Source organism: Moschus berezovskii, chromosome 1 (assembly GCF_049115385.1).
Source record: "Moschus berezovskii isolate FMDL1 chromosome 1, NW_MosBer_1.0, whole genome shotgun sequence".
Lineage (NCBI taxonomy): Eukaryota > Metazoa > Chordata > Mammalia > Artiodactyla > Moschidae > Moschus > Moschus berezovskii.
Genome location: NC_142460.1, coordinates 165,008,476 through 165,020,425, shown reverse-complemented (window position 1 = coordinate 165,020,425; position 11,950 = coordinate 165,008,476). Strand labels below are relative to the sequence as shown.

The following is an 11,950-nucleotide window of genomic DNA, read 5'->3' as shown; positions in this document are numbered from 1 at the left end:
CACGGCTCAGGGATGATGACCATCTCCATTAAGTATCTGTGCTTGGCCAGAGTTGGCACACACCCCTCTCACCTGGATCCCTGGGCTTCTGGAAGGTGTGACTGAGCACTGCTCCTGGGCAGGAAAGCGCAGTGCAGAAGAAGCTCTGCTTTTGGAGGTGGGTCCACTACCAGGGCAAATCCTTTGCTGTGTTTTCCTAGGCATGTGACTTGGAGCTGTCTTCTCACCTGTAGCATTTGGAGATCCCCATCTCCGGAAGGAGTATTCCTGGTCCGGCCATTTTCAGTTCCTATATGACAGCTCTGTTCAATCCTTGAGGTCATTTAAATGTACTTATTGGGGGTATTTTCTACAGGTGGTTTCTCTCCACCCCTCCCCAGGATGGTTCTCACATTCTAAAGTATTTCATTCTTCTCCAATTTTCAGCATATTTTACACCTTAAGGGTTGGACATGGACCCTCCATCAACTCTATCTTGAATATTTTCTAGGAACCCACATTAAACTAGTGCAGGTAAGCAGACCATGACACGTTGCCGACAGTAACTTCAGAAATGTGACTTAAACTGAATGTTAAAAAAACTCCAAACCCAACAAGTTGGAAGTAGTAGTTATTCAAACAAATCAGCTCTTTTATTTCCTTTTCAATGGTGCACATCTCAAATTGGTGGAACAGACAGGTAGAAAAATAAGATTTTTATAGAAAATTCCACTTTTGAGGTGTATAACAATTTGGAGACTGATCAGTAACTAAGATAACCTCTTTTCAGATGACATGAATACCTCTGCAGTCCTGCCTCTGGTCCTATGGTGACATAGATTTAAATCAACATGATATATTAAAAATAGAGGAAAATTCCAAAAGGGAAATATAAATAACCTGAAGCATTTCCAGAAATACAAGTGACACGTATGAATTATGTATTGAAGGATGAAAATCTGAGATACACACATAAAATACATTTTCTAAAGCACGACTTTTAGGATTTTTTTTTTTTAAGAATACAAGACTTTCAACTCTTTAGCCAAAACATAAACACTGCTGGTGCAGAAAAGTCACCCTTTTTGAGAAAAAATCAGTGGCTGCTTTACATGATTGAACATAGGGATTTTAAAATTTAAGTATATTTAATGGTGCAAATTAACAGACATAGTAGGAAATACATCATTCTAGATTACAAAACTTCATCTTTTATTAGCACATGGTAAATCTCATCCATTTTCCCCCCTCTCATTATGCTAATTCCAACCCTAAATTTCCAGCCTCGTTGATAAGGATGTGTAAAATTACATCCACAGTTAGGAAAATAAATAAATAAAACATTCCAAGTCACCACTAGCAGCAAAGAACACCAAATTGTAAAAGAAACTGGGGTTACCAAAGTTTATTTTTAGTGATTCTCATTACAAGTGAATAGTGTCTTAATTAGCTTTGCTTATTTTTAACTCACAAAGAAAATTTTTGAAAAGTTTTCTTAACTTTCACTCAGAAGTGTTGACTACCAGAATGTGAGGTGCAGGTGAAATTTTATTCTAACACATGAAATGAAGCAAGCTGAAACCTTAGTTATATCAGGAAACTTTCAACTACCTCTGGACGTAACATTTAAAAAAGGAAAAAATAAGCCCTTTTTGGAGACACTAGTTTCTCATGTAATTCTGATCCATGTGTGCATCATGAATAAAAAAAGTAAAATTATTCCAACCGGAAGGAAGGAAGTTCTATGGAAAAATATCAATGTCAAATTAGTTAGTCCAAAGATTTTCAACATTTTAAGTTTCCTTTTAATGACATCGTCAATATGACAGCTGAGTTTGTATTCAAAACCTATTTTATAAATCTATAATTTGTAATTATATAAGTTATAATTATAAATCTACATTGGCAAAATATTCTACTCAGATAGATATGTGTGGGGTACACCTGTGTGTTAGGGCTTCCCAGGTGGTGCAGCGGTAAAGAATCCACAGCCAATGCAGGAGACACGGGTTCGATCCCTGGGTCAGGAAGATCCCCTGCAGAAGGAAATGGCAACCCACTCGTACTTAATCCCAGTAACTAGAGGTTTTGAAGATATACTGCATCACTAGGAGGCCTGGCTTTGCTCTCACGATCACATCCCACAGTGTTGCTGACTTGGGGCGTCAGGCCGTCCCCGCTCACCCCCAGGAAGGCGTTCTTACCAAGGCTGAAAGCTGGGTTTGTGTACTGGCATCTCCTGGGGAGTCCAGAGCTGTCCGAATTCTGACAACGATGTGTGTGCATTCAAAGCCAGCGTGGACCTGTGCGGATGCTGGTGTCCAGGTGCCCTGAGGGAGGTTTCTGCTGCCCCCAAGCCCTTCTTCCTGGTCATGTCACTGACAGCAGATATCCTTCCCGGAGAAGGAGTGTGCTCACAAAGCTGCAGGATTCTGAGTCAGTGAACCGGCCGGCAGGGCTGGGTTGACATGGCCGGATGCTCAGATCCTAAACTTCACCAGCTCCCTTTGGCTTCAGACTCTTGACCCTGTCCCATGAACTTCCCAGGACATGGCCTTGAACCTGCAGCCTAAGGATCATGTCCTGCTTGGGAGTCCAGATCTCTACATTGTGTTAGAACAGAGGCAGTTGCTCCAAAGCAAGTTTCTCTTTGACAAATTTGTACATCCTGAGAGGTTCCTTTGGAAAATTCCTAAGAAAATAGTCTGTGCCCCAAACTAGGGAGAAATGAGTTTCCTGTGATATCCTGGGATGTTCTCAGTTCTTCCATACATTGGCCATCATCTGCTGACCAAGGGATATGACTTCTTACTCCCATTGCCCTTCCCAGGTTCTAGAATTCTCCCAGTCCCAGCCATCACCTACTCCCTGTTCCTTGGATGAACCAACCTTCACCTGGATCAGATAATGCCAAGCAAGTGTAAGGGGCCACGTTTTCTGTGTTTCTGTGCTGACATCCGACACACGTTTCCAGCTTGAATGTTCTTGAAGTTTGGGGTTTGCAGCTGTGTGAAATAAATCACATCTCCCATGGCTTCAGCAATGTTAAGAGTAAAAGAAATCTGCTGATTCCTGGAACTGAAGCCATTTCCCAAAAGAGCTAATTCTGCTTATTTTGTTAGCATACTTTCAATTATATTTGTATTTTCCCCTCCTCACTTTCAAAATGTATTTTTCCATCTTGCTATTTAATTGCAAAACTGCCACAAGTTCAAATCTGAAATTCTTAAAGCCCACTGAAACTGTAAACAACAACTTCTGTTGTGTGGAGTTTTCTTGGCCCCAGAAATCTAGTGTCTCTCTTGGCAAAACTCATCATTTTACGTTTTATGGCTGCTGTTTAGTTGTTTTGCCTAAAAGCGATACTTGCATCCTCAGTGGCAAGTATTCCCTCTGAACAGTTCTGTTATCAATTCTAATAAGTTTATGCAAGAGAAAAATGCACTGGGATTCCACTCAATTATTTGTTTTCTGCTAATAAGGATAAAGTCTGTGAAACTCAATTATGGTTGTTTATGGAACAGGCTGTCAGGCAGTGATTTATTTCTAATGACATCAGGTGACACCAAGCTAGAACTTGGCACTAAACCATGCCTGGTAACTCCCCCAGTGGGCATCTGGTAAGAGGAATTTAACAAATTTCCCTTTGGGAGGAGACCCTATTAAATGAAGAAATAGTCCTTCTGCTCCTCTTGAAGGAGATAATGGAATCCCCAAAGCAAAACTGCTTTGCAGAATCTACGGCCCAAAGCTCTGTGAAGTTGTTAATGCCTCACTGCTGGGAGTTACTTTCACGGTTTTGAACTGTAACCGACCCCAAATTTATCTCGGACCGAAAAGTCTGCATTTCACAGAAGCAGGTAAGAAAGATCCTTACAAAAGTCTGGGAGTGGGCAGTGTTCAGGGAGACCGTCCCTATTGTCACACACCAGGATTCTGTTCCTTTAACACCAGGTCCCTGTGTTTTGGTTCATAAGAAACACAAAATAGTTCACCATGGTGATCGCACACCAATTGGATGCAGTTCTAAATTCCAGAGGAAAAAATATAATCAATCCCTATCTCATTGCTATTTTTGATAAACAGTTTCAGGTTCTGAAGACAGGGTTTCATTTCAGGCTTCTGAATAACTCATCAAGAATATAAAGCATCAGCCTATTTAAAAAAATACATTGTTCACGTAAAAACATCCTTTTTCCATCAGAGAGTTGACAAGGTTTTGACAAAAACCTGATGCTAATTTGCATCTTTCAGGAGAGGACCATCTTCCAGTCCCTTCCACAGTGTGCTGCCTGGTAAAAATGACACCCCCAAGGGCTGCTATCTTCTTTCCTGTTCAAAGCAAGCCTGCTTGAAGGTTTGCCAAGCAAAGGATCAATTTACATAACTGGAGGAGGTGCATGTCACTAACACGGTTTTGACTCAAAGTCCAATTTTCAGCAGCAAGGCATGCCAGGAAAACGTCCCAATTTCAATTGTCTATTTCATTCTTGTTGCTAAGTTATGCTTTTGTAATTTCACTATTTCCATTAAAATGTCACATCCACTGACATCTCAGATGAAAAGGTAGAGAAATTTGATAGGAAATACAGAGCATTATAGCAAACTTCATTCAAACACACAAGCTTGAAATCTAACTTGCTATTATCAAGTATTCTGGGAACCATGCCTGCTAGCTGGTGGCAGGAGAGACAGTCCCTAGCTCAGAAACCAAACACGGGAAAATGAAACAGAAGATGCCTGAGTAAAGCAATAAGCAGCAGGATTAACCGGGTCATATGTACAACCTCCTCCTTTTATTTCAGGAGGTTGAGTTTTTCAGAGCAAGGGAAAGGCACTGTCAAGGGGTGTCACCTTCACATCCAGGTAAAGTGGACCACCAAACTGGAACCCATGAAAAAGCCAAGAGGGCAAAAAGAGAATTGGACTTCCCAGAGATTTCTATCTCTGAAGTGTATTTTGAAATTATTACCTCTCAACTAGCTGAGACTGGAAATGACAATGAACTTCTGATGACCATGTCCTGTTCTCATCCCGTTTCAAGAGGGCTCCATTTTTACCACAGCCACACCTAAATGGATCTTAAAGAACATAGAAGATCCATGTTCTAGGATGCAACTCAGTCCTTTGCCACAAGATGCTTGTGGCCCCTGGGGGCCACTTAGTGTCTTTGAGGCCACTAAGACACATATCAATGGCCCTGCATCTCTCTGGCTCAGTCATCTTTGGCAGGGTCATCTATTTCTCAATATGGAGGTGACTTGGGGAGACAGTGAACCAGGCAGGTGACTGAAACATCCACAGGAACGTGAGCAGCATCCCAGCCAGAGGAGATGCTTCAGTGAGCCCTTCTGGGTTTGTGGTGTATATCAGACCCACCCCAACAGTGATGCAAAGGGAACCTTGAACTTGGCACACAGCAAGAGAAAGGATATTGCCTTTCAACCCTTCTTGTAATGACCTCAAGTTAAAGGCTTCTGCTTTTCTTTGCCAAAGTCCTCAAATAAATGATAGCAAGTGTGGAGTTCCCCAAATAAGGAAACCACTGCACACCTGACTTATCACCAAAGACTGAACATGCCAAAGGGAAGAAGCATATAGGTCAGCTGCTGTCGCTCCTGGTTAAGCTGTTTCAGCTGGCTGTGCTCGAGCCGTGGCGGTTCTGCACACAGAAGCTCATGGTTCCAAAGCACAGGAAAAAGTAGAAATTCCCTCACATCCTTGGAGAGCTGGTCAGGGATATGGGCACTGGGCCATGTCTCTTATTTCCCAAGAGAGTAATCAGCAACCTACCTTCAGGGGAGACTTGGAAAAGAAACAATTAAGCTAGTGAAAGAGAATCTGTTTTTCTCCTTCATATTGTGTTTATTCATTTTGGGTGAGTAAGCATATGAACTGAACTGAAGCGTATGTGATGATAGCCAGCTCCGTGACAGAACATCTCCAGGTTGATCGGTGGTTCAGCGCCTATCACATTTCTCCTGCTGGAAAGAGGATTCTTTAGGTGGGGGCAATGGCTGGAACCAGGCTTCCTGTACCCCCACTAGGCACAGGACCCTGGACAAAGTGTTGACAGAGGTAGTTTTTACTTTCATACCCATAGTACTATGCAAGTATTGAGTACAAAGAGTAGGCCTCCTTTGCACTTGAAGGCCTTCTGTCTTCAGAAGAGGCTGGAGAAGACTTGAGTGATCATCTCTTCCTAGTAGAGTCCAGCTCTCCTTCAGATCACAGGGAGACCCAGGACTTCCCAGGTGATGCTAGTGGTAAAGAACCCCCCTGCCAATGCAGGAGATGCAAGAGGCGTGAGTTCGATCCCTGGGTCGGGAAGATCTCCTGGAGGAATGCGTGGCAACCCACGCCAGTATTCTTGCCTGGGGAACCCCGTGGACAGAGGAGCCTGGCGGGCGACAGTCCATAGTGTCACCAAGAGTTGGACACAATTGAAGCTACTGAGCATACACTTAGAGCACAAGAGACCCAGAAAAGGGGCCTGATACTCTCCTTCCAACTCAGAAGGGGGCAGGATGTTTTTTTATCATCAGGCCCCAGACTACTTCTCCTGTTGTCATATTGCAAACCTTCTTGCATCACTTTGACTCAGGCGGATCCTGGTACAAAATACCCTTAAATGTGATCAATACAAAAAGCTTCCCATTAGCTAAGAAGTTATAAAGTATATGCACTTATTTCTCCAGAGATAGAAGGGAAAAGAGAACAAGCCAAGGCTTGTGGTGTTTTTTTTTTTTTGGCGGGGGGTGGCACACCCAAATAGTTTGGCATAACCAGCTACATAAAGCCTGAAGCCCAATTCACTCTGTTTTGATTAAGAATGAGGTGCTTTTTTATTATAATTTTCCTTGGAAGTAGGGGAGAAAGAGGAAGTTGTAAAGTCAAGAATCAAAATACAGTGAATCTGGAAGGCATCTGGGAGCAAAACAGAGATTTAAGACTAATGCGCACAGGAAGAAGCCTTGCCTTATAACCCCTGCCTGCTGCACTGAATCGTCTTAATTGCCGAGCTCACGGTCACTAGGCTTTTCTCTTCATTTCCAGCGATGCCGGACGAGCGAGGACTCATCGTTGACCACCTCGGGATCTCGGGGGTGATGCCTGCACCGGGCCGGAAGTAGCAGCAGAGTGATTAAAACAAGAAGGATGACTCCACACACGCTCATGAGAGTGTAGGAGACGATCCACAAAATGGGCTCGTTCAGCGGCAGGGCAGGGACGCAGTTGCTGGCTATGTCCTCTGTTGAGAAAGGCCCAGAAATTTCAGACACCGGAGCACCTGCGATTTCTGAGGAGACAGAAGGGGGGAAAGCCACAGCTATGAAACGAGCAGTCCACCTCTATCACACGACACAAGCGATAACCGTTTGCTTTATCAGCCACAGTCAAGTCACATCGGCTGGCACGTTCCGAAGGCCCGGGTGTCTGAGCACACAGCAGGGAGGTCTCAGGGGCCGTGTGCCCTCAGAGGGTCCAGTCCCCTTCGTGCTGGAGTGACAGCGTGTCGCAAGGTCTGCAGGTGCTGAACCCACGTGGCAGAGAGCAATGTGCGGAAGGATACAGAAGCATCAGGTCCTTCACGACGAGAATGCAGCACCAGGCCGGTGAGCGTGTGCCAGTCAGAGCCCGCTGGTGAGCCGCGTGGCTGTGCGCCCTCAGTGGAGATGAGCAAGGAAGAGAAAGAAGCGTCTAGAACAGAAAGCTCAGCTGCACCTGCCAGAATCATGGGGATTTACCCCGTGGAGTCACCCTGAGTTCACGGTCCGTGGTAGATTCCATGGTAGGTAACATGCCTACATCAGCCTGACCCCCACTCCTAATGCGTTCCAAGACCAGCGGGGTCAGCCTGGCCCAGGAGACTCTTCCCGCCCCACACTTGTCCTAGGTCACATCTCCAGTGTACACAGTGCCCGGAATCAATGGAGGCAAATGAGGGACTTCCCTGGTGGTTCAGTGGTTAAGACTTTCCACTTCCATTGCAGGGGAAGTGGGTTCAATCCCTAAGTCAGGGAACTAAGATCCCACATGCCTTGAGGTGAAAAAATAAAAAGAGTGTTAAATGAGTATACCAGTGGATTTAGGACATAGCTGGTAACAAGGGGGAAAAAAACCAAAACCAAAACACAGCTACAGTTCTACCCATTACTTTTGCAAACTGATTCCTGAAAAGCATTCTCCCTGGAGAAGAACTTCCCAAAGCAGGTTTGGGGATCACTAGTATTTCATTTGTCTGTACTAGGCTGATCTGCTCCTTTCCAAGTATAGAATTTGCTTGGCATCTCAAGTTTTACTTGGAAAAAGAAAAAGGCCTCATGACCCATTTAAAGTGACTGCTAAGCATTTAATTTTCCTATAGGTAAAGCCTCAAGATCCTAAGGACTGCCCAGTAAGATCCTTTTTTACTGAGGAAAGAAAAAGTCAATAATGGAATCACAGCCTTTAGAGGTATGGTATAAAGTGAGGGAAAAGACAAACGTGAATAATTTGCAGAGAGGGTGCTTTTTCTTACTACAGATGTGGATTCTGTTAATACGGTTCCATGGCTTTTTCTCTTCCCAGGTGGCGCTAGTGGTAAAGGACCTGACTGCCAATGCAGGAGACATAAGAGATGTGGGTTCGATCCCTGCATAGGAAGATTCCCTGGAGGAGAGTATGACAACCCACTCCGCATTCTTGCCTGGAGAATCCCACGGACAGAGGATTCTGGAGGGCTATAGTCCACAGGGTCACAGGGAGTTGGACATGACTTAAGTAACTTAGCATGTAGCGTGCCTGACTTTTTCTAAAAGTGCTGGGAGAGAAAAGCAAGAAACAGTGTGCAAACATCTATGAACAGAGGGATGCTGACCTTCTGTTCGTCTAGATGCTCAAGTGCCTACAGCCATCCTCAGCTAATGACAGAAAGAAAAGTGAAGTGTTAGTCGCTCAGTTCTGTCAGACTTTTTGCGACCGTGTAGACTGTAGCCCACCAGGCTCCTCTGTCCATGGGATTCTCCAGGCAAGAATACTGGAGTGAGTTACCATGTTCTTCTCCAGGGATCTTCCTCACTCAGGGACTGAACCTGGGTCTCCTAAATGGCAGGCAGATTCTTTACCATCCTAGCCATAGGGAAGCCCTTGAGCATTTAACAAACATTACATAACAAGGACTTCCCTGATGGCTCAGTGGGTAAAGAATTCACTTATCAAGCAGAAGATGCAGGAGACACAGGTTAGATCTCTGGGTCAGGAAGATCCCCTGGAGAAGGAAATGGCAACCCACTCCAGTATTCTTGCCTGAAGAATCCCATGGACAGAGGAGCCTGGTGGCCTACAGTCCATGGGGTCACAAAGAGTTGCATACGACTGAGCATACACATTGTTACATAACACAAATAACCTTTATTACAAAGGCAATAGATAGTATGTTAAAAAGTTTGAAACTGTAAGGAAATAAGGAAATAAAAACACACTCAAAATTTATCACTCAGAAATAGCCAATACTGACATTTTTTAATGTAATCATAGGCATCAATTTTTAAACAAAGATGGAATCCTGCTGTTCCATACACTGTATTTTCACTTTATATGTGATATGTCTTTTCATATCATTTAATTTTCAACCATGCTGTTTTTATGATTACACAAAAACCATATTATAGATGTACCAAATCTGCTTACCAATCTCTGAGACCATTTAAGTGGTTTTTAATATTTCCACCACTGTGGAATATTAAATATTTCACACTAACATATGAAACATGTACCTAAGTCTTTGCCCTTATTCATAATTTGTTCCAGAATGAATTAATAAAGTAAAACTATGGGTCAAGGTACACTCACTTTTAGGCATCTGGATATATGCTGACAGCATACACACAAGAAAGGCTGAGACACACATACCCATCAACACAAGTTGGGGTGCCACTTCTCACACTCTTACCAATATCAGCATCTATAAGGAAAAATGATGGTTCTCAACCCAAAATCACGTCTGTAGTTCTTTGGTTACTAGTTGGGGGCCCATTAGATGTTCAAGCAGGTTTTAGAAAAGGCAGAGGCACCAGAGATCAAATTGCCAACATCCGCTGGATCATGGAGAAAGCAAGAGAGTTCCAGAAAAACATCTATTTCTGCTTCATTGACTATGCCAAAGCCTTTGACTGTGTGGATCACAATAAACTGTGGAACATTCTGAAAGAGATGGGAATCCCAGACCACCTGACCTGCCTCTTGAGAAACCTGTATGCAGGTCAGGAAGCAACAGTCAGAACTGGACATGGAACAACAGACTGGTTCCGAATAGGAAAAGGAGTACGTCAAGGCTGTATATTGTCACCGTGCTTATTTAACTTATATGCAGAGTACATCATGAGGAACGCTGGGCTGGAAGAAGCACAAGCTGGAATCAAGATTGCTGGGAGAAATATCAATAACCTCAGATATGCAGATGACACTACCCTTATGGCAGAAAGTGAAGAGGAACTCAAAAGCCTCTTGATGAAAGTGAAAGAGGAGAGTGAAAAGGTTGGCTTGAAGCTCAACATTCAGAAAACAAAGATCATGGCATCTGGTCCCATCACTTCATGGGAAATAGATGGAAAAACAGTGGAAACAGTGTCAGACTTTATTTTTCTGGGCTCCAAAATCACTGCAGATGCTGACTGCAGCCAGGAAATAAAAGATGCTTACTCCTTGGAAGGAAAGTTATGACCAACCTTGATAGTATATTAAAAAGCAGAGACATTACTTTGCCAACCAAGGTCCATCTAGTCAAGGCTATGGTTTTTCCCGTGGTCATGTATGGATGTGAGAGTTGGACTGTGAAGAAGGCTGATCGCCGAAGAATTGATGCTTTTGAACTGTGGTGTTGGAGAAGACTCTTGAGAGTCCCTTGGACTGCAAGGAGATCCAACAAGTCCATTCTAAAGGAGATCAATCCTGTGTGTTCATTGGAAGGACTGATGGTAAAGCTGAAACTGCAATACTTTGGCCACCTCATGCGGCGAGTTGACTCACTGGAAAAGACTCTGATGCTGGGAAAGGTTGGGGGCAGGAGGAGAAGGGGACGACAGAGAATGAGATGGCTGGATGGCATCACTGACTCTGTGGACATGAGTTTGAGTGAACTCCGGGAGTTGGTGATGGACAGGGAGGCCTGGCGTGCTGCGATTCATGGGGTCGCGGAGAGTCGGACACAACTGAGCGACTGAACTGAACTGAACTGGGGGCCCATTTGAAAAATACACTCATTGACCATTTCTATTATAATTCCTACCTTTTTCTCATGGATTTGTAAGGGTCATGTATATAGTAAAAATTTTCTTTTGTTGCAAATGTCCTTCCACAGTAGGAGATTTTCAAAGATTCATTTACCTTATAAATAGAGAAGCCTTAACAAGCAATTATAAGAATGAAACATGCTTAGTGGAAAGATAATATCTTAATAGAACAAAGCACCAAGAAATGAAAAGTCACTTGAAACCACTTCTGTTTCCATACAAGATGGAAGAGGGACAAGATTTACCCTTCCACCTGAAACTACTAAAATAATGGACAAAAAGAAAGAAAGGACTCTGAGGATATTAAAACTTGGGTAGAGAGACACAGTAAACCCTGAGGGAGGGAAACAGATGGAGCCAGCCTCCCAGGTGCCCTTCTTCCGACATTGAGAGAGTTTCTGGGCAAGTGGCACAGAGAAGGGTGTCACCCAAGTTGGGGAGACAGAGGCAGAAACCCAGAGAAGCAAGGGCTCTTGCTTTGCAGGTAGCAAGATGCAGAGGAGAGCTACACAGTGAAACCCCATACATCCCCAGAGGACTTCCCCTGAGCCGTCAGCCCAGTGCTGACCTTAAAATGAATGAGGGCCAGTGAAAGAACCACTTGGAAGGATGAAAAGAAACTGTGCTTGGAGCTCACACAAGAATCATGTGAGCTCACACAACAATAATAATTCTTATGCTCACATAAGAATAATGAC

The 11,950-nt window shown here is 43.8% G+C and overlaps 1 protein-coding gene across 1 annotated transcript in view; it reads right to left on the bottom strand.

The window, feature by feature from the left end:
- Positions 1–604: 604 nt before the first annotated feature.
- Positions 605–11,950, bottom strand: part of BACE2 (beta-secretase 2) — a 115,561-nt gene continuing 104,215 nt past the window's right edge. The window contains exon 9 of the mRNA XM_055414207.2: positions 605–7,279. Coding sequence (XP_055270182.2) covers positions 7,026–7,279 — 254 coding nt within the window. The 3' untranslated portion in view covers positions 605–7,025. The remainder of the gene's footprint in view (positions 7,280–11,950) is intronic.